Source organism: Oncorhynchus mykiss, chromosome 16, assembly GCF_057628025.1.
Source record: "Oncorhynchus mykiss isolate SJ-2025 chromosome 16, ASM5762802v1, whole genome shotgun sequence".
Taxonomy (NCBI): Eukaryota; Metazoa; Chordata; class Actinopteri; order Salmoniformes; family Salmonidae; genus Oncorhynchus; species Oncorhynchus mykiss.
In genome coordinates, this window is record NC_143037.1 from 75,037,663 (window position 1) to 75,062,705 (window position 25,043).

Below are 25,043 nucleotides of genomic sequence, written 5' to 3' on the forward strand. Positions count from 1 at the left end.
AAATCTACCCCCGACAGACAGCATTTCTGTCTCATTCCCTTCATAGCATCCTGTTTCAAAGCAGGCTAGTCATACCACGTGAATGATAAAACCACATTGTGCCATACCATTTCCACCAGTTAAAAGCTGCTAAAAAAAGGTGGGTTGGTGGTGTAAATATTTACCCGAGGGCTGAGGATGTATAGCCTGCCATCACAAAACATATTTATCAAATCAAGGGAGAGGGAGCGGGAGACGAGGACAGGGACATACACATGGTGTCACGCCCTGGCCTTAGTTATCTTTGTTTTCTTTATTATCTTGGTTAGGTCAGGGTGTGCCATGGGGGATTTGTGTTTTGTCTGGTCTAGGGTTTTTGTATGTTTATGGGGCTGTGTCCTTTCTAGGTAGTTTTGTATGTTTATGGGAAACAGCCCCATAAACATACAAAACTACCTAGAAAGGACACAGCCCCATGGGGATTTGTGTTTTGTCTGGTCTAGGGTTTTTGTATGTTTATGGGGCTGTTTCCTTTCTAGGTAGTTTTGTATGTTTATGGGGCAGTTCCCTTTCTAGGTAGTTTTGTATGTTTATGGGGCTGTGTCCTTTCTAGGTAGTTTTGTATGTTTATGGGGCTGTTTCCTGTCTAGGTAAATTGTATGCCTATGGTTGCCCAGATTGGTTCTCAATTAGAGGCAGGTGTTTATCGTTGTCTCTGATTGGGAGCCATATTTAGGCAGCCATATTCTTTGGCTATTTTGTGGGTGATTGTTTCCTGTCTTTGTGTTTTCTGCACCAGTTAGGACTGTTTCGGGTTTGCCATGTTTATTATTTTGTATTCTGTTCATGTTTAGTTTCACTTATAAAAAAAAAAAAAACATGAACTCTAACCACGCTGCATTTTGGTTCTCCTTCGACGGAAGAAAGCCGTTACACATGGGGGCTCACTTGGTAGATCATGGCACTTGCAACGCCAGGCTTGTGTGTTTGATTCCCACTGGGACTTACAGTATGCACACACTAATGTAAGTCACTCTGGATAAGAGCATCTGCTACATTACTAAAATGTAAATGTTGCTAGTTCTGAAGCTGGCTGTTCCCAGATCTGGGACTACTGCCTCACTCTACTCATCTAAGGATTATTCCCACAGAGGTTAAATTGTACCTCATTGTTGATCCAGATAGTTGATGTAAAGCTGATCAATCGATTTTCCCATAAAGCCTCAGGCTTATTCTACTCTGGGTTGTTATGGTTATCAGGGTCGTCATGGTGAGGATAAGAGGGTTCTGAATAATGGATACAATGGCGTTGAGGTTGTCTAGGTTTTGACCTATTGACCTCGAGTCTGCAGCCTCCTTTGTCATTGTATTCACAGTTACCATTCCCATCCGTTCCTCTAATTCAGAGTGTTCGTTGTGTGTAGGACCTATGGTTGCGGATGGTGGGCTCCATGTTTCAGAAAGAGAGAGGAGTGTCAGTGCCTGCGTGCCTGTCTGTGGGTCAACCTACCAGTACGTATGGTGTGCTCTCCTCCAGTGCACGAGAAGTCCCCAGAGGTAAGCAGGAAGCAGGTAGCCTCTTTCTTGGTGGCCTTGTTCCCCCTGTCCGACCGGGCGTGTTTGCGGCCGTGGCCGTGCCGTAGGTTCCACTTCTCGCTGGGTGACAGCGGCTGGGTCAGGCTGCACCCCTCATCCGACGACAGAGCCAAGTTGGCGTCTCCGTTCTGCTTGGAGTCTGACAGGACAGACAGACTTGGTTCATAAAGCAGTGGATCTAGGATCAGGTCCTCCCTGTCCGTTTAATCTTATTCATTAGGGTATAAATGGCTAAACTGATCCGTGATCAGCACTCCTACTCTGACAGCGTCATGTTGTTGTCTCCATTTTGCTCATATCCCCCACTAAGGGTCTCAGACTAAGAGTGCTGATCAAGGATCAGGTCCCTCTGTCCTGCTCATGTTATCTTATTCAATATGATTTAAAAATGATTTAAAAATCCATGATCAGCACTCCTACTCTGAGAGTCTTTGTGAATACACAAGCCGACCCAGACCTGGATTCAAAATACTATTTGTAATAAATGCGATACTTCAGCCGGGCTTGAATAAGCTTGCCAGGCGCAACGGAACCAGTGGATTATCCTCCAGTTCTAACCCATCTGGAAGCAAACGGTCAAACTATTCAACATGTTTACAACGGAACCAGTGGATTATCCTCCAGTTCTAACCCATCTGGAAGCAAACGGTCAAACTATTCAACATGTTTACAACGGAACCAGTGGATTATCCTCCAGTTCTAACCCATCTGGAAGCAAACGGTCAAACTATTCAACATGTTTACAACGGAACCAGTGGATTATCCTCCAGTTCTAACCCATCTGGAAGCAAACGGTCAAACTATTCAACATGTTTACAACGGAACCAGTGGATTATGCTCCAGAGTTCTAACCCATCTGGAAGCAAACGGTCAAACTATTCAACATGTTTACAACGGAACCAGTGGATTATCCTCCAGAGTTCTAACCCATCTGGAAGCAAACGGTCAAACTATTCAACATGTTTACAACGGAACCAGTGGATTATCCTCCAGAGTTCTAACCTATCTGGAAGCAAACGGTCAAACTATTCAACATGTTTACAACGGAACCAGTGGATTATCCTCCAGAGTTCTAACCCATCTGGAAGCAAACGGTCAAACTATTCAACATGTTTGGAGTAGTATTTGAAACCGGGTCTACAAGAGACACAGGGTCCGGACTGTCAGGGCCCGGACTGACAGGGCCCGGACTGACAGGGCCCGGACTGACAGTAAATGCCAAAGATTTTACTCAACATCTCCTCAGGTTTTTTAAGAGAGAAAGTTAAACTACAGAGCCACAATGTAACTTTACTGTGAAAACACTCATTTTCTCCCTGGGCAAACTCTGAACTGAACTTAACTTATGTGGGAAGGGTATGAGAATGATCATATCACGTTGTGTTACTGTCTTCAGGGCTAGGTACAGTAAGCCTATTTTATTACTTTATTATCGGAAAAAATACAAAATAAACCATGATACATGACTACAGTAGAAAAGAAAGAGTTCTATTTTACCGTTTGTGAAACAACGCAGCAAATACAACATCATCTAATAGCTATTGGTGTAAAAAATGCACTACTGTAGTATTCATTACTGACGCCTTCAATTTGAATGGGTAAAATTAGTGATGGTATAAATGAATGATAAATCCATTTATCATTATGGCGTCGGTTCGTACACCATCATTCAGTTTGATGTGTAAAGGGGAGTAGTGGGTTTGAAAAAGTTTGCATGACGTCCGAGTGTAAATGGGTGGAACGGTTGATGGTTCTGAATTATGAAACATCCACTCATCATTGTGGCCTATGGTATATATATCATAACGATGCTTCAAACACATTCTGGTACAGAGACGGGTGGATAAAGCATGGTCAATGGAGTGATATTACTGCCAACAGAATCGGATTTAAATCATTTTGAATGTGTCTCTGACCTGAGTTGATCTAGCTGATTTTCTCATATCAATGCTTCAAAAAACATTTTAAGTGTGCAGTGACAGTGTAATGAATGAATAGAGTATATGGGGGAAATTAGTGCCAAAACATTGATGTTTATATTCAGATTCTACTTTGAATTGGTCTGACCTGAGCGGTTCCTGTTGATATTCTCCTCTGCAGCCAGAGGACATGTATCACTCTGAGTACTGTCCCTGGGAGAGTTAGCGACAGACTTCCCGAACGAGGCCGTGTCCGTGGGAGCGTCCGGGTTCGGATTGTGTGCTTTCTTCTTCTTAGGCAGCTTCTGTTTAGCCATGGCCAGGGAGTAGTACATCCCAAAGTTGTTGACTATAACAGGCACGGGCATGGCGATGGTCAGCACCCCCGCCAGGGCGCACAGCGCGCCCACCATCATGCCCAGCCACGTCTGGGGGTACATGTCCCCGTAGCCCAGGGTGGTCATGGTGACCACGGCCCACCAGAAGGAGATAGGGATGTTTTTGAAGTGGGTGTGTTTAGAGCCGCGGGGGTCGTCCGGTTGGGCCCCTATCCGCTCTGCGTAGTAGATCATCGTGGCGAAGATGAGGACGCCCAACGCCAGGAAGACAATAAGCAGGCAGAACTCGTTGACGCTGGCTCTCAACGTGTGGCCGAGAACCCTCAGACCGACGAAATGCCTGGTCAGCTTGAAGATCCGGAGGATCCGGACGAAACGGACTACCCGTAGAAACCCCAGGATGTCGGAGGCTGCTTTAGAGGAGGACAGGCCGCTGAGGCCCATCTCCAGGTAGAAGGGCAGGATGGCCACGAAGTCAATGACGTTTAACATGTTCTTGATGAAGAGCAGCTTGTCGGGACAGCAAACGATGCGGACGAAGAACTCCAAGGTGAACCAGACCACACAAACGCCCTCCACCACGGTCAGAATGGGCTTGGTCACCACCTAGAGTAGATCACATTATGGATTAGATTATACATTATGTTAGATTATACATTACATTAGATTATATATAAAATTATATATTACATTAGATTATATATTACATTAGATTATATACAAGATTATATATTACATTAGATTACATACAAGATTATACATTACATTAGATTATATACAAGATTATACATTACATTAGATTATATACAAGATTATATATTACATTAGATTATATACAAGATTATATATTACATTAGATTATATACAAGATTATACATTACATTAGATTATATATTACATTAGATTATATACAAGATTATATATTACATTAGATCATATACAAGATTATACATTACATTAGATTATATACAAGATTATATATTACATTAGATTATATATTACATTAGATTATATACAAGATTATATATTACATTAGATTATATACAAGATTATACATTACATTAGATTATATACAAGATTATACATTACATTAGATTATATACAAGATTATATATTACATTAGATTATATACAAGATTATATATTACATTAGATTATATACAAGATTATACATTACATTAGATTATATACAAGATTATATATTACATTAGATCATATATAAGATTATATATTACATTAGATTATATATAAGATTATATATTACATTAGATTATATATAAGATTATATATAAAATGATATTACATTAGATTATATATAAAATTAAATTACAGATTAGATTATACATTACATTAGATTATATATAAGATTATACATTTGATTAGATTACAGACTAGATTATACATTACATTAGATTATATATTACATTAGATTATATATAAGATTATACATTACATTAGATTATAGATAGACTATACATTTGATTATACATTCTATTAGATTATGCATTACATTAGACTGTACATTAGATTATACATTCCATTAGATTATATATAAGATTATACATTACATTAGATTATATATTAGATTATACATTAGATTAGATTACAGACTAGATTATACATTACATTAGATTATATATAAGATTATACATTACATTAGATTATATATAAGATTATACATTAGATTAGATTACAGACTAGATTATACATTACATTAGATTATATATTACATTAGATTATATATAAGATTATACATTACATTAGATTATATATACATTTATACATTAGATTAGATTACACATTAGATTATAGATAGACTATACATTTGATTATACATTCTATTAGATTATGCATTACATTAGACTGTACATTAGATTATACATTACATTAGATTATACATTAGATTGTACATTACATTAGATTATACATTCTATTAGATTATACATTACATTAGAGTAGACACTAGATTTGATTGTAGATTAGATTATACATTAGATTATTGAATTTCAATTGAGGGATCATTGAAGTATCAATCTATTAATCAATATATTATCTAAATTAATTTGGTCACTAAAATGTGCTTAAAAATGTTGGCCATAACACAAAGATACAATACAGTACAATACAACAGAGTACAATATAATGCAGTACAATACAATGCAGTACAATACAGTACAATACAATATAATACAGTACAATACAATATAATACAGTACAATAATATACAGTACAATACAGTACCATACAATATAGTACAATACAGTACCATACAATATAGTACAATACAGTACCATACAATATAGTACAATACAGTACCATACAATATAGTACAATACAGGTCCATACAATACAGTACCATACAATACAGTATAATACAGTACAATACAGTACAATACTATACTGTACAATACCATACAATATAGTACAATACAGTACCATACAATATAGTACAATACAGTACCATACAATACAGTACCATACAATACAATACAGTACCATACAATACAGTACAATACAGTACCATACAATATAGTACAATACAGTACCATACAATACCATACAATACAGTACCATACAATATAGTACAATACAGTACCATACAATACAATACAGTACCATACAATACCATACAATACAGTACAATACAGTACCATACAATATAGTACAATACAGTACCATACAATACAATACAATACAGTACCATACAATATAGTACAATACAGTACCATACAATAAAGTACAATACAGTACCATACAATATAGTACAATACAGTACCATACAATACAGTACAATACAGTACCATACAATATAGTACAATACAGTACCATACAATACAATACAATACAGTACCATACAATACCATACAATACAGTACAATACAGTACCATACAATATAGTACAATACAGTACCATACAATACAATACAATACAGTACCATACAATACCATACAATACAGTACAATACAGTACCATACAATATAGTACAATACAGTACCATACAATACCATACAATACAGTACAATACAGTACCATACAATATAGTACAATACAGTACCATACAATATAGTACAATACAGTACAATACAGTACCATACAATATAGTACAATACAGTACCATACAATATAGTACAATACAGTACCATACAATACCATACAATACAGTACAATACAGTACCATACAATATAGTACAATACAGTACCATACAATACAATACAATACAGTACCATACAATACCATACAATACAGTACCATACAATACCATACAATACCATACAATACAGTACCATACAATACCATACAGTACCATACAATACCATACAATACAGTACAATACAGTACCATACAATATAGTACAATACAGTACCATACAATACAATACAGTACCATACAATACCATACAATACAGTACAATACAGTACCATACAATACCATACAATACAGTACAATACAGTACCATACAATATAGTACAATACAGTACCATACAATACCATACAATACAGTACAATACAGTACCATACAATATAGTACAATACAGTACCATACAATATAGTACAATACAGTACCATACAATACCATACAATACAGTACAATACAGTACCATACAATATAGTACAATACAGTACCATACAATACCATACAATACAGTACAATACAGTACCATACAATATAGTACAATACAGTACCATACAATACAGTACAATACAGTACCATACAATATAGTACAATACAGTACCATACAATACAGTACCATACAATACCATACAATACAGTACCATACAAAGAAAAAATGTCCAATACGTTTAGGTCCCTATCCAGAAACAATGAAATGATCACCATATTGTTTTCACCTGCCCAAGCTCAGATCTCCACTAGATCCTAGAGAGTAGAGGCTCTGGGTTCTCCACTAAAGGCTAGAGGCTCTGGGTTCTCCACTAGAGTCTAGAGACTCTGGGTTCTCCTCTAGAGGCTAGAGGCTCTGGGTTCTCCACTAGAGGCTAGAAGCTCTGGGTTCTCCACTAGAGGCTAGAGGGTCTGGGTTCTCCACTAATTTCGAGAGGCTCTGGGTTCTCCACTAGAGTCTAGAGGCTCTGTTTTCTCCACTAAAGGCTAGAGGCTCTGGGTTCTCCAATAAATTCTAGAGTCTCTGGGTTATCCACTAGAGTCTAGAGGCTCTGGGTTCTCCACTAGAGGCTAGAGGCTCTGGGTTCTCCACTAGAGTCTAGAGGCTCTGGGTTCTCCACTAGAGTCTAGAGGCTCTGGGTTCTCCACTAGAGACTAGAGGCTCTGGGTTCTCCACTAGAGGCTCTGGGTTCTCCACTAGAGGCTCTGGGTTCTCCACTAGAGACTAGAGGCTCTGGGTCCTCCACTAGAGGCTAGAAGCTATGGGTTCTCCACTAGAGGCTAGAGGCTCTGGGTTCTCCACTAGAGACGAGAGACTCTGGGTTCTCCACTAGAGGCTAGAGGCTCTGGGTTCTTTCTGGAAAGCATCACAGTCTATTGACAATGAGGAACCCTCTCTCTTACCTCCACCGAGACAACCTCCTCCGTGTGGTTCCCCACCACCACGTGTTCCGTGCGGTTCTGCAGGTCATTGAAGTACTCGTGGGTCTCCAAACAGAACGTAGTGATGGAAACCAGAATGAAGAAGAGGGAGGCAAACGCTATGCCCTGAAACAAGACAATCAACCAGTCAATCACTCAATTAACCAATCACTCAATTAACCAATCACTCAATTAACCAATCATTGAAAAGCCAGCAGTTTTCAGAAAGTGGCTTGATGGTACAACTCAATAGTAACATTCAAAGTGCCTTCAGAGTACAACTCAACCGCTGCCCTAGTTAAACAGTTTACAGAAGATGATCTTGACAGGTGTCTACTCTGCCTCTGACCGATACAGACTGAATACATAGAGAACTTGTGACTGATACCGATAATAACAATAAGTAGCTTTTACTAGCAGAATGTAATACGTCTGCTAGTATGGGCTAATGCTAACTGGACAATTGATAACTTACAACATTCAAAGTAGTAGTAGTAGATTTATTGGGTAATAAAATAAAAATAAACATTCACGTTATGAATTTATCGTTAACTGTATAATTACCGTGATAATTCAGTCCATTTATTGGGATATGGATTTTTTTTGTTGTTGTCCATATCACCCAGCTCTACTCTGACCTTAAACTCACCGCTGAAAAGCTCACCATTCACCTGCTTTCCTGCTCATCTCCCACAATAACTCTGCTCTGTCTGTGTTTGTGTTAGCATTTGGAAAACAAATCCAAACAATGTACTGTACTGCTGATTGATTTGTGTGGGTGGGCTGAATGTAGAGATGGCAGGTACTAAGTGCCTGAATGGCATTGATGGGGACATATTTATCCAGCTGCCAGAGGAGGAGGAGGAGACAGAAGCACAGTAGAGAGTTAATCCAATCTGTCCATGGTGATATAGTCAAGACTAATAACCCGAGTCCTCTCACAGTCACAGCGCCGTCCCAAATTACACACCATTCCCTACACAGTGTCACTACTTTTGACCGGGGCATATAGGGCTCTCTTGTCAAAAGAAGTGCACTATATAGGAAAAAGGGTGTCATTTCGAATGTACACTCAGACTATACAAGGGAATATGAAAACAGCTCATTTTCAGATGTGTTGATAGTCGATAGGTGACATTTGTCAACCTCCGTACTGTGGCCGCATCATAATCAACAACATGCTGTGATTAATAGATAGTTGACTATTGGCTAAATCACACTAAGGGCTAAATCACACTAAGGGATAAATCACACTAAAGGCTAAATCACACTGAGGGCTAAATCACACTAAAGTCTAAATTACACTAAAGGCTAGATCACACTAAGGGATAAATCACACTAAAGGCTAAGTCACACTGAGGGCTAAATCACACTAAGGGATAAATCACACTAGGGGCTAAATCACACTAAGGGATAAATTACAAAACGCTAAATCACACTAGGGGTAAATCACACTAAGGGATAAATCACACTAAGGGATAAATCACACTAAGGCTAAATCACACTAAGGCATAAATCACACTAGTGGTAAATCACACTAAAGGCTAAATCACACTAGTGGTAAATCACACTAAGGGATAAATCACACGAAGGGATGAATCACACTAAAGGCTAAATCACACTAAGGGATAAATCACACTAAGGGATAAATCACACTAAGGGATAAATCACACTAAGGGATAAATCACACTAAGGGATAAATCACACTAACTGATAAATCACACTAAGGGATAAATCACACTAACTGATAAATCACACTAACTGATAAATCACACTAACTGATAAATCACACTAACTGATAAATCACACTAAGGGATAAATCACACTAAGGGATAAATCACACTAAGGGATAAATCACACTAAGGGATAAATCACACTAAGGGATAAATCACACTAAGGGATAAATCACACTAAGGGATAAATCACACTAACTGATAAATCACACTAACTGATAAATCACACTAAGGGATAAATCACACTAACTGATAAATCACACTAACTGATAAATCACACTAACTGATAAATCACACTAACTGATAAATCACACTAACTGATAAATCACACTAAGGGATAAATCACACTAAGGGATAAATCACACTAAGGGATAAATCACACTAAGGGATAAATCACACTAACTGATAAATCACACTAACTGATAAATCACACTAACTGATAAATCACACTAACTGATAAATCACACTAACTGATAAATCACACTAAGGGATAAATCACACTAAGGGATAAATCACACTAAGGGATAAATCACACTAAGGGATAAATCACACTAAGGGATAAATCACACTAAGGGATAAATCACACTAACTGATAAATCACACTAAGGGATAAATCACACTAAGGGATAAATCACACTAAGGGATAAATCACACTAAGGGATAAATCACACTAAGGGATAAATCACACTAAGGGATAAATCACACTAACTGATAAATCACACTAACTGATAAATCACACTAACTGATAAATCACACTAACTGATAAATCACAGTAAGGGATAAATCACACTAAGGGATAAATCACACTAAGGGATAAATCACACTAACTGATAAATCACACTAAGGGATAAATCACACTAAGGGATAAATCACACTAAGGGATAAATCACACTAACTGATAAATCACACTAAGGGATAAATCACACTAAGGGATAAATCACACTAAGGGATAAATCACACTAAGGGATAAATCACACTAAGGGATAAATCACACTAAGGGATAAATCACACTAACTGATAAATCACACTAAGGGATAAATCACACTAACTGATAAATCACACTAACTGATAAATCACACTAAGGGATAAATCACACTAAGGGATAAATCACACTAAGGGATAAATCACACTAACTGATAAATCACACTAAGGGATAAATCACACTAAGGGATAAATCACACTAAGGGATAAATCACACTAAGGGATAAATCACACTAAGGGATAAATCACACTAAGGGATAAATCACACTAAGGGATAAATCACACTAAGGGATAAATCACACTAACTGATAAATCACACTAAGGGATAAATCACACTAACTGATAAATCACACTAACTGATAAATCACACTAAGGGATAAATCACACTAACTGATAAATCACACTAACTGATAAATCACACTAACTGATAAATCACACTAACTGATAAATCACACTAACTGATAAATCACACTAACTGATAAATCACACTAAGGGATAAATCACACTAACTGATAAATCACACTAAGGGATAAATCACACTAAGGGATAAATCACACTAAGGGATAAATCACACTAAGGGATAAATCACACTAACTGATAAATCACACTAAGGGATAAATCACACTAACTGATAAATCACACTAAGGGATAAATCACACTAAGGGATAAATCACACTAACTGATAAATCACACTAACTGATAAATCACACTAAGGGATAAATCACACTAAGAGATAAATCACACTAAGGGATAAATCACACTAAGGGATAAATCACACTGAGGGATAAATCACACTAAAGGATAAATCACACTAAGGGATAAATCACACTAAGGGATAAATCACACTAAGGGATAAATCACACTAAAGTCTAAATCACACTAAGGGATAAATCACACTAAGGGATAAATCACACTAAGGGATAAATCACACTAAGGGATAAATCACACTAAGGGATAAATCACACTAAGGGTAAATCACACTAAGGGATAAATCACACTAAGGGATAAATCACACTAACTGATAAATCACACTAAGGGATAAATCACACTAAAGTCTAAATCACACTGAGGGATAAATCACACTAAGGGTAAATCACACTAAATGATTAACTGCTCCATCATTATGGGTACATCACATTTTGAATGTGTTATTTTAATAGAATGAATACCATCAGTCTTTATTGATGTAATTAAAACGACATCTGAAGTACATCTCCACAAAGAAAAGATTTAGTTCCTCTCTGGGTCCCCTGGGTCTCTGGGTCCCCTGGGTCTCTGGGTCCCCTGGGTCTCTGGGTCCCCTGGGTCTCTGGTACTTGGTCTCTGGTCCCGGTCTCTGGTCCAGGGTATCTGAGTCCTTGGTCCCCGGGCTCTGGTACCTGGGTTCCTGGTCTTTCTGGTGTCTGGTCTCTGGTCTCTGGTCCAGGTTATCTGGGTCCTTGGTCCCCAGGCTCTGGTACCTGGGTTCCTGGTCTTTCTGGTGTCTGTTCTCTGGTCTCTGGTCTCTGGTCCAGGTTATCTGGGTCCTTGGTCCCCAGGCTCTGGTACCTGGGTTCCTGGTCTTTCTGGTGTCTGGTCTCTGGTCTCTGGTCCAGGTTATCTGGGTCCTTGGTCCCCAGGCTCTGGTACCTGGGTTCCTGGTCTTTCTGGTGTCTGGTGTCTGGTCTCTGGTCCTGGTCTCTGGTCCAGAGTATCTGGGTCCCTGGTACGTGGGTTCCTGGTCTTTCTGGTGTCTGGTCTCTGGTCTCTGGTCCAGGTTATCTGGGTCCTTGGTCCCCAGGCTCTGGTACCTGGGTTCCTGGTCTTTCTGGTGTCTGGTCTCTGGTCCTGGTCTCTGGTCCAGGGTATCTGGGTCCCTGGTACCTGGGTTCCTGGTCTTTCTGGTGTCTGGTCCCTGGTCTCTGGTCCTGGTCTCTGGTCCAGGTTATCTGGGTCCTTGGTCCCCAGGCTCTGGTACCTGGGTTCCTGGTCTTTCTGGTGTCTGGTGTCTGGTGTCTGGTCCTGGTCTCTGGTCCAGAGTATCTGGGTCCCTGGTACCTGGGTTCCTGGTCTTTCTGGTGTCTGGTCCCTGGTCTCTTTGGTCTCTGGAGTATAGGGTCTGGGAACTACAATAAGTATGACTTTTGATTGTAGAATGAGTGCTATAAATCTTGGGATGGATGGAAAGAGAAATATCTACAGAACATCTATCTGAGCCCATATAGTCTATCATCATAACAACATTCATCAGTGTGTGTAAAGCACGGTCCCCTGGGTCTCTAGCCACAGGGGTCACTCACAAGGCCCTATTCTGCCCCACAGAGAGTGCAGGTCCCTGGGGTTTCTCCTGCACAACAGAGGAGTGTGGATCTGTGGGGCCAGCCAGAGGACAAAGACAGCCAGTCTGCCTGCCTCCCTCCCTCCCTGTCTGTCTGTCTGTCTGCTTGCCTCCCTGTCTGTCTGCCTCCCTCCCTGCCTCCCTGTCTGTCTGCCGGCCTCCCTGTCTGCCTCCCTCTGTTCCTCCCTCTCTCCCTGTCTGCCTGTCTGTCTGTCTGTCTGTCTTTCTGCTCCTCTTTGTCTTTCAGAACGTGAAATGTTGATAATGGCTCTGGAGAGTACAAGTGGCAAGCATATTTACACTGCACTGAGAGACACTGCAGACCTACAGTCTGTCCACACACACACACACACACACACACACACACAACTCATGCAGATGTTTCCATTGTGTCCCTTCATCAATAACCTCCTAGCAGAGACAACACAGACAGAGATCACACAGTCAGACACACAGACAGACAGACAATTAAAACAGAACCATCAGTCTTGACTAACAGGTGCATTTTGAGGAGACGATATACAGTGCCTTGCGAAAGTATTCGGCCCCCTTGAACTTTGCGACCTTTTGCCACATTTCAGGCTTCAAACATAAAGATATAAAACTGTATTTTTGTGTGAAGAATCAATAACAAGTGGGACACAATCATTAAGTGGAACGACATTTATTCGATATTTCAAACTTTTTTAACAAATCAAAAACTGAAAAATTGGGCGTGCAAAATTATTCAGACCCCTTAAGTTAATACTTTGTAGTGCCACCTTTTGCTGCGATTACAGCTGTAAGTCGCTTGGGGTATGTCTCTATCAGTTTTGCACATCGAGAGACTGACATTTTTTCCCATTCCTCCTTGCAAAACAGCTCGAGCTCAGTGAGGTTGGATGGAGAGCATTTGTGAACAGCAGTTTTCAGTTCTTTCCACAGATTCTCGATTGGATTCAGGTCTGGACTTTGACTTGGCCATTCTAACACCTGGATATGTTTATTTTTGAACCATTCCATTGTAGATTTTGCTTTATGTTTTGGATCATTGTCTTGTTGGAAGACAAATCTCCGTCCCAGTCTCAGGTCTTTTGCAGACTCCATCAGGTTTTCTTCCAGAATGGTCCTGTATTTGGCTCCATCCATCTTCCCATCAATTTTAACCATCTTCCCTGTCCCTGCTGAAGAAAAGCAGGCCCAAACCATGATGCTGCCACCACCATGTTTGACAGTGGGGATGGTGTGTTCAGCTGTGTTGCTTTTACGCCAAACATAACGTTTTGCATTGTTGCCAAAATGTTCAATTTTGGTTTCATCTGACCAGAGCACCTTCTTCCACATGTTTGGTGTGTCTCCCAGGTGGCTTCTGGCAAACTTTAAACAACACTTTTTATGGATATCTTTAAGAAATGGCTTTCTTGCCACTCTCCATAAAGGCCAGATTTGTGCAATATACGACTGATTGTTGTCCTATGGACAGAGTCTCCCACCTCAGCTGTAGATCTCTGCAGTTCATCCAGAGTGATCATGGGCCTCTTGGCTGCATCTCTGATCAGTCTTCTCCTTGTATGAGCTGAAAGTTTAGAGGGACAGCCAGGTCTTGGTAGATTTGCAGTGGTCTGATACTCCTTCCATTTCAATATTATCGCTTGCACAGTGCTCCTTGGGATGTTTAAAGCTTGGGAAATCTTTTTGTATCCAAATCCGGCTTTAAACTTCTTCACAACAGTATCTCGGACCTGCCTGGTGTGTTCCTTGTTCTTCATGATGCTCTCTGCGCTTTTAACGGACCTCTGAGACTATCACAGTGCAGGTGCATTTATACGAAGACTTGATTACACACAGGCGGATTGTATTTATCATCATTAGTCATTTAGGTCAACATTGGATCATTCAGAGATCCTCACTGAACTTCTGGAGAGAGTTTGCTGCACTGAAAGTAAAGGAGCTGAATAATTTTGCACGCCCAATTTTTCAGTTTTTGATTTGTTAAAAAAAGTTTGAAATATCCAATAAATGTCGTTCCACTTCATGATTGTGTCCCACTTGTTGTTGATTCTTCACAAAAAAATACAGTTTTATATCTTTATGTTTGAAGCCTGAAATGTGGCAAAAGGTCGCAAAGTTCAAGGGGGCCGAATACTTTCGCAAGGCACTGTATGTGCAGGTCTTGGCTCCTAGTAGGAGACAATATAATATGTGCAGGTCTTGGCTCCTAGTAGGAGACGGTATAATATGTGCAGGTCTTGGCTCCTAGTAGGAGACGGTATAATATGTACAGGTCTTGGCTCCTAGTAGGAGACGATATAATATGTGCAGGTCTTGGCTCCTAGTAGGAGACGGTATAATATGTGCAGGTCTTGGCTCCTAGTAGGAGACGGTATAATATGTACAGGTCTTGGCTCTTAGTAGGAGACGATATATGTACAGGTCTTGGCTCCTAGTAGGAGACGGTATAATATGTGCAGGTCTTGGCTCCTAGTAGGAAACACCAATGCCTTCCTCCTCTCTTTCAAGTTGATGATGGAGCACCTTGCCATAAGGCAAAAGTGATAACTAAGTGGCTCGGGGAACAAAACATCGATATTTTGGGTTCATGGCCAGGAAACTCCCCAGACCTTAATCACATTGAGAACTTGTGGTCAATCCTCAAGAGGCGGGTGGACAAACAAAAACACACAAATTCTGACATAATCCAAGCATTGATTATGCAAGAATGAGCTGCCATCAGTCAGGATGTGGCCCAGAAGTTAACTGACAGCATGCCATGGCGGATTGCAGAGGTCTTGAAAAAGAAGGGTCAACACTGCAAATATTGACTCTTTGCATCAACTTCATGTGATTGTTACTAAAAGCCTTTGACACTTATGAAATGCTTGTAATTATACTTCAGTATTCCATAGTAACATCTGACAAAAAATATCTAAAGACACTGAAGCAGCAAACTTTGTGGAAATTAATATTTGCGTCATTCTCAACTTTTGGCCACGGCTGTAGTAGTAACATCGGGGAACAACAATATTTTTTTAACCTTTATTTAACTAGGCAAGTCAGTTAAGAACAAATTTTTATTTTCAATGGCAGCCTAACTGCCTGTTCAGGGGCAGAACGACAGACGGGGATTTGAACTTGCAACATTCCGGTTACTAGCCCAACACTCTAACCACTAGGCTAACTGCCTGTTCAGGGGCAGAACGACAACCTTGTCAGCTCGGGGATTTGAACTTGCAACATTCCGGTTACTAGCCCAACACTCTAACCACTAGGCTAACTGCCTGTTCAGGGGCAGAACGACAACCTTGTCAGCTCGGGGATTTGAACTTGCAACCTTCCGGTTACTAGCCCAACACTCTAACCACTAGGCTACCCTGCCGCCCTATCTTTGTGTTGGTGATATATGTAAGGTACTGTGTAACACCTGGCCACGGCTGTACATCTTTGTGTTGGTGATATATGTAAGGTACTGTGTAACACCTGGCCACGGCTGTACATCTTTGTGTTGGTGATATATGTAAGGTACTGTGTAACACCCGGCCACGGCTGTACATCTTTGTGATGGTGATATATGTAAGGTACTGTGTAACACCTGGCCACGGCTGTACATCTTTGTGTTGGTGATATATGTAAGGTACTGTGTAACACCTGGCCACGGCTGTACATCTTTGTGATGGTGATATATGTAAGGTACTGTGTAACACCTGGGTCATAGAACACACCTCCTCGATGGAGGATGAAGGCCAGATCAATACTCTGTTCCTTTGTCACCCCTGGTTAAATAACTTGCCTATAAAGCTACTTTTAAAAAGGCCATTCCTTATTTATCAGACTGACTCCTTCATATTGCACTCTAGTCTCTCTGGTTCAATAACATGTCTGTAGAGTGTCTGTAGCTTCATATTACACTCTAGTCTCTCTGGTTCAATAACATGTCTGTAGAGTGTCTGTAGCTTCATATTGCACTCTAGTCTCTCTGGTTCAATAACATGTCTGTAGAGTGTCTGTAGCTTCATATTGCACTACTCATCACTATGATTATAATACAGTCATATATACGCCAATGGGGTGCTTGTAATCACGTCTGTAGAGACACTAATCTCTATTGAACTGGGATGCTTGTATCACGTCTGTAGAGACACTAATCTCTATTGAACTGGGATGCTTGTATCATGTCTGTAGAGACACTAATCTCTATTGAACTGGGATGCTTGTATCACGTCTGTAGAGACACTAATCTCTATTGAACTGGGATGCTTGTATCACGTCTGTAGAGACACTAATCTCTATTGAACTGGGATGCTTGTATCACGTCTGTAGAGACACTAATCTCTATTGAACTGGGATGCTTGTATCACGTCTGTAGAGACACTAATCTCTATTGAACTGGGATGCTTGTATCACGTCTGTAGAGACACTAATCTCTATTGAACTGGGATGCTTGTATCACGTCTGTAGAGACACTAATCTCTATTGTACTGGGATGCTTGTATCACGTCTGTAGAGACACTAATCTCTATTGAACTGGGATGCTTGTATCACGTTTGTAGAGACACTAATCTCTATTGTACTGGGATGCTTGTATCACGTCTGTAGAGACACTAATCTCTATTGAACTGGGATGCTTGTATCACGTCTGTAGAGACACTAATCTCTATTGAACTGGGATGCTTGTATCACGTCTGTAGAGACACTAATCTCTATTGAACTGGGCTGCCGATCACGTCTGTAGAGACACTAATCTCTATTGAACTGGGGGCTGCCGATCACGTCTGTAGAGACACTAATCTCTATTGAACTGGGGGCTGCCGATCACATTCATATATGTGATCAATATAACAATAATAATAATAATAATAAGACAAAAAGTGACTGACAGTAAAGTGAGAAACAGAAGAAACAGTAGGACACGATACTGTGAGATTTACTCAATGTGAAAACCTCATCTCTTCCAATAATCCTATGTGTGCACACATGAAATCGTGTATAATAAATAGGAAGCTCTGAGAATGTATGAATGGGACTGTGTTGACATGGTAATGATGTCTGAGGCTGACCTGAATGGAATCCTATTCCCTAGCCCCTATGGGGGTCAAAAGTAGTGCACTATATACTGTCGAAAATAGGATGCCTGAGAATGAATTCCTCTTGAATCTGTGTCGGGGAATGGCACTTACTATGGATGGATAGGTTTGTCTGCATAATTATTTCAATTTTAATTATGCATTGTTGATTTATGGTAGCCTATTTACAACTTGGCAAATCAAATTGGTCTCTCAGTGACCGTTCTAATCGCCTCTTTGATTCAATTAGACAATTATCTAGAAATTCAATCTGTGGCCGCACATAGAAAACAAGTACTTAGAAAAAGGAAATTGTATTCTGTCAGAATCACTTTCACAGTAATATCTCCTTAAATCACTAGCGATAAAAGTGTTGTTTCACATCTGTGAGATAAATGAACTGAATCTCAGACTCGACAAAGCTCACAGACCAACAAGTGTATCAGATCTATGTCTGTATGTACAGTGTCTTTGTAAAGAATTCAGACCCCGTGACTTTTTCCACATTTTGGTAGGTTACACCTTATTCTGAAATTGATTAAATTGTATTTTTTTCTCGTCATCAATCTACACACAATACCCCATAATGACATCACAATACCCCATAATGACATCACAATACCACATAATGACATCACAATACCCCATAATGACATCACAATACTCCATAATGACATCACAATACTCCATAATGACATCACAATACCCCATAATGACATCACAATACCCCATAATGACAAAGCAAAAAAAAAAACTAAAATATAACATTTCCATAAGTATTCAGACTCTTTACTCAGCACTTTGTTGAAGCACCTTTGACAGCGAGTACAGCCTTGAGTCTTCTTGGGTATGTCGCTACAAGCTTGGCACACCTGTATTTGGGGAGTTTCTCCCATTCTTCTCTGCAAATCCTCTCAAGCTCTGTCACGTTGGATTGGGAGCGTTGCTGCACAGCTATTTTCATGTCTCTCCAGAGATGTTCGATCGGGTTCAAGTCCGGGTTCTGGCTAGACCACTCAAGGACATTCAGAGACCGGTTCCCGAAGCCACTCCTGCGTTGTCTTGGCTGTGTGCCTGGGGTTGTTGTCCTGTTGGAAGGTGAATCTTCGCACCAGTCTGATGTCCTGAGCAATCTGGAGCAGGTTTTCATCAAGGATCTCTCCGTTCATCTTTGCCTCACTTCTGACTAGTCTCCCAGTCCCTGTCGCTGAAAAACATCCCCCCAGCATGATGCTGCCACCACCATGCTTCGCTGTAGGGATGGTGCCAGGTTTCATCCAGATGTGGCGCTTGGCATTCAGGCCAAAGAGTTCAATATTGGTTTCATCAGACCAGAGAATCTTGTTTCTCATGGTCTGAGAGTCTTTAGGTGCCTTTTGGCAAACTCCAAGTGGGTTATCATGTGCCTTTTACTGAGGAGTGGCTTCCGTTTGGCCACTCTACCATAAAGGCCTGATTGATGGAGTGCTGCAGAGATGGTTGTCCTTCTGAAAGTTTCTCCCATCGCAACAGAGGAACTCTAGAGCTCTGCCAGAGTGACCAGTGGGATATTGGTCACCTCCTTGACCAAGGTCCTTCTACCCCAATTGCCCAGTTTGGCAGGGGCAGCCATCTCTAGGAAGAGTCTTGGTGGTTCCAAACTTCTTCCATTTAAGAATGATGGAGGCCACTGTGATTTTGGGGACCTTCAATGCTGCAGACATTGTTTGGTACCCTTCCCCAGATCTGTGCCTCGACACAATCCTGTCTCGGAGCTCTACGGACAATTCTTTCAATCTCATGGCTTGGTGTTTGCTCTGACATGCACTGTCAACTGTGGGACCTTATATAGACAGGTGTCCAATCATGTCCAATCAATTGAATTTACCACAGGTGGACTCCAATCAAGTTGTAGAAACATCTCAAGGATGATCAATGGAAACAGGATGCACCTGTGCTCAACTTCGAGTCTCATAGCAAAGGGTCTGAATACTTATGTAAATAAGGTATTTATGTTTTTATTTTTAAAAACATTTGCTTGATGTGACAATAACCATAGGAGTTAGCAAAACTGTACTAACAGACCATAGGAGTTAGCAATACTGTACTAACAGACCATAAGAGTTAGCAATACTGTACAAACAGACCATAGGAGTTAGCAATACTGTACTAACAGACCATAGGAGTTAGCAATACTGTACTAACAGACCATAGGCGTTAGCAATACTGTACTAACAGACCATAGGAGTTAGCAATAATGTACTAACAGACCATAGGAGTTAGCAATACTGTACTAACAGACCATAGGAGTTAGCAATACTGTACTAACAGACCATAGGAGTTAGCAATACTGGAGATCTGGGATCAGGCTAGTTGGTTGATGAAATGCTGACCCATCAGCTTGTCTATGTATCTGTGTGGAGAAGCCCCTCAGCTTGTCTATGCATCTGTGTGGAGAAGCCCCTCAGCTTGTCTATGTATCTGTGTGGAGAAGCCCCTCAGCTTGTCTATGTATCTGTGTGGAGAAGCCCCTCAGCTTGTCTATGCATCTGTGTGGAGAAGCCCCTCAGCTTGTCTATGTATCTGTGTGGAGAAGCCCCTCAGCTTGTCTATGTATCTGTGTGGAGAAGCCCCTCAGCTTGTCTATGTATCTGTGTGGAGAAGCCCCTCAGCTTGTCTATGCATCTGTGTGGAGAAGCCCCTCAGCTTGTCTATGTATCTGTGTGGAGAAGCCCCTCAGCTTGTCTATGTATCTGTGTGGAGAAGCCCCTCAGCTTGTCTATGCATCTGTGTGGAGAAGCCCCTCAGCTTGTCTATGCATCTGTGTGGAGAAGCCCCTCAGCTTGTCTATGCATCTGTGTGGAGAAGCCCCTCAGCTTGTCTATGTATCTGTGTGGAGAAGCCCCTCAGCTTGTCTATGTATCTGTGTGGAGAAGCCCCTCAGCTTGTCTATGCATCTGTGTGGAGAAGCCCCTCAGCTTGTCTATGTATCTGTGTGGAGAAGCCCCTCAGCTTGTCTATGTATCTGTGTGGAGAAGCCCCTCAGCTTGTGTATGTATCTGTGTGGAGAAGCCCCTCAGCTTGTCTATGCATCTGTGTGGAGAAGCCCCTCAGCTTGTCTATGCATCTGTGTGGAGAAGCCCCTCAGCTTGTCTATGTATCTGTGTGGAGAAGCCCCTCAGCTTGTCTATGTATCTGTGTGGAGAAGCCCCTCAGCTTGTCTATGTATCTGTGTGGAGAAGCCCAACAAAACAGGCCGCTTCAGCATCTGGATTATTGAAACACGGTATAGTTTACACCCCAGAAATAAACAGAGCTGGAAATCTGGCCTGAACACAATCTGGTCCACCGAGACTCTTTTGGAGTGAAGGTGGTAGTTCACACACACACGCACACACAAACGCTCGCACACACAAACGTTCGCACACACACACACGGCAAGCATGCACGAAAAACATGCACGCACCCTTCCATGTCTGTCTGTCTGTCTGTCTGTCTGTCTGTCTGTCTGTCTGTCTCTTTGTCTGTCTGACCCTTTCTACCTACACTTTTAGCCAGTGTGTGAAAGAGACCAAGCCTAGACGTCTATACGATCTGTCCTCATGGGTGAGAGTGTTGGGGCTCCATTCAATCTCAGATCTGCTTTAGCCAACATGCGCATGAGGCGTAACTGCGAACTGTCAGATCCACAAGTGGCTCCCGGCTTTATACCTAATGCGGACATGAACAGAAATCGAATACAGACTATGTTCACAAGTTCAAACACTGGACAGTGAGATGTAATCCACACCTGGATTAGGTTGATATAAATCCTCATTCTTTTTTGTTTCCTGATTTTTTTCCATTTAAGTAAGTAAATGATTTATATAATTATATTAGTCCTACATTTTCTAAAGAAAGTGGTGCAGGTGTGGCTTTGTGACAATGACAGCAAGAGCAGCTGCTCGGCGCTTTGACAGCTCCAAGGCAGTGTCACCAACCAATACCCCCAAAACATCCGCTATGCGGGGGTCTGCTATTCCCCTGGATAACACTGATCTGCTTGTCAGTCTGTTTATACCTTGACAACAGAGTCTACCAGGGAAGTGTACTTGATTCTTTTTTTTTCTCTACTGTGTTATTGACTTGTTTATTGTTTTACTCCATGTGTAACTCTGTGTTGTTGTTTGTGTCTCACTGCTATGCTTTATCTTGGCCAGGTAGCAGTTGTAAATGAGAACTTGTTCTCAACTAGCCTACCTGGTTAAATAAAGGTGAAATAAAAATAAAATAAAATTCCCTAGTCCTTATATAGTGCACTACATTTGACCACAGCCCTATCGACCCTGTTCAAAAGTCGTGCCCTATATAGGTGAATAGGGTGAAATTTGGAACGCACTAACAAAGATATTAACGTTGACTATTTAGTATCCGAGAATTTAAACAGTGTCACAATGTTTGAACAGTTGCCAGTGTCAGACTCTTTCCAGGGTGCGTTGCCATGTTGGACTGAAGAATCCCTCAGTGTTATACAAGCAAAACGAAACACCTAACGCCAAGCTGGGGATGGGAGGCCTATGAAAAAGCTTAAATGGGGGTAAGAAGTATTGACGTTCAAATGAAGACCAGGGTTTAATGACAGGTCAAGTTACTGTAGACTCCCAGGGAAGGTGACTGAATTAACGGGGTCTGCTTCACTATAGACTCCCAGGGAAGGTGACTGTTTTAACGGGGTCTGCTTCACTATAGACTCCCAGGGAAGGTGACTGTATTAACGGGGTCTGCTTCACTATAGACTCCCAGGGAAGGTGACTGTATTAAAGGGGTCTGCTTCACAAAAGACTCCCAGGGAAGGTGACTGTATTAACGGGGTCTGCTTCACTATAGACTCCCAGGGAAGGTGACTGTATTAACGGGGTCTGCTTCACTATAGACTCCCAGGGAAGGTGACTGTATTAACGGGGTCTGCTTCACTATAGACTCCCAGGGAAGGTGACTGTATTAACGGGGTCTGCTTCACAAAAGACTCCCAGGGAAGGTGACTGTATTAACGGGGTCTGCTTCACTATAGACTCCCAGGGAAGGTGACTGTATTAACGGGGTCTGCTTCACTATAGACTCCCAGGGAAGGTGACTGTATTAACGGGGTCTGCTTCACTATAGACTCCCAGGGAAGGTGACTATTAACGGGGTCTGCTTCACTATAGACTCCCAGGGAAGGTGACTGTATTAAAGGGGTCTGCTTCACTATAGACTCCCAGGGAAGGTGACTATTAACGGGGTCTGCTTCACTATAGACTCCCAGGGAAGGTGACTGTATTAACGGGGTCTGCTTCTGTTACGGTGAGTGAATGAGGACCCAAAAGCGAACTAACTTAAACAGAGCTTCTTTAATAACCAAACAAAGGTAGGCTCAGATAGACCGGCAGATTCCGACAGGACAGGACAAGGTTACAGCAAACATGACGATAGTCTGGTTCAGGCATGAAACACAACAAACAAGAATCCGACAAGGACAGGAACAAAAACAGAGAGAGATATAGGGACCTAATCAGAGGGAAAAAGGGAACAGGTGGGAAACGGGGTGACGAGGTGGTTAGGAGGAGACAAGGCACAGCTGGGGGAAAGAGGGGGAGAAAAGGTAACCTAACAACGACCAGCAGAGGGAGACAGGGTGAAGGGAAAGGACAGAGACAAGACACAACATGACAGTACATGACAGTACCCCCCCACTCACCGAGCGCCTCCTGGCGCACTCGAGGAGGAAACCTGGCGGCAACGGAGGAAATCCTCGATCAGCGCACGGTCCAGCACGTCCCGAGAGGGAACCCAACTCCTCTCCTCAGGACCGTACCCCTCCCAATCTACGAGGTACTGGTGACCACGGCCCCGAGGACGCATGTCCAAAATTCTACGGACCCTGTAGATGGGTGCGCCCTCGACAAGGATGGGGGGGGGGGGGGGGAGACGAGCGGGGGCGCGAAGGACGGGCTTGATGCAGGAGACATGGAAGACCGGGTGGACGCGACGAAGGTATCGCGGAAGAAGAAGTCGAACTGCGACAGGATTAATGACCCGAGAAATACGGAACGGACCAATGAACCGCGGGGTCAACTTGCGAGAAGCCGTCTTAAGGGGAAGGTTCTGAGTGGAGAGCCAAACTCTCTGACCGCGACAATATCTAGGACTCTTAGTTCTACGCTTATTAGCAGCCCTCACAGTCTGCGTCCTATAACGGCAAAGTGCAGACCTGACCCTCTTCCAGGTGCGCTCGCAACGTTGGACAAAAGCCTGAGCGGAGGGGACGCTGGACTCGGCGAACTGAGATGAGAACAGCGGAGGCTGGTACCCGAGGCTACTCTGAAAAGGAGATAGCCCGGTCGCAGACGAAGGAAGCGAGTTGTGGGCGTATTCTGCCCAGGGGAGCTGTTCTGACCAAGACGCAGGGTTGCGAAAAGAAAGACTGCGTAAGATGCGACCAATAGTCTGATTGGCCCGTTCTGCTTGACCGTTAGACTGGGGGTGAAAGCCGGAAGAGAGACTGACGGAAGCCCCAATCAAACGGCAAAACTCCCTCCAAAATTGAGACGTGAATTGCGGACCTCTGTCCGAAACGACGTCTGACGGAAGGCCATGAAT

At 41.7% G+C, this 25,043-nt stretch overlaps 1 protein-coding gene across 1 annotated transcript in view; it reads right to left on the minus strand.

Annotated features, from left to right (window-relative positions):
* The window catches only part of LOC110491176 (potpotassium voltage-gated channel subfamily C member 4), a 77,869-nt gene that overhangs the window by 19,578 nt on the left and 33,248 nt on the right, over positions 1 to 25,043 (minus strand). The window contains exons 2-4 of the mRNA XM_036947726.2: positions 8,359 to 8,502; positions 3,643 to 4,438; positions 1,490 to 1,714 (exon numbers count right to left, since the gene is read on the minus strand). Coding sequence (XP_036803621.2) covers positions 1,490 to 1,714; positions 3,643 to 4,438; positions 8,359 to 8,502 — 1,165 coding nt within the window. The remainder of the gene's footprint in view (positions 1 to 1,489; positions 1,715 to 3,642; positions 4,439 to 8,358; positions 8,503 to 25,043) is intronic.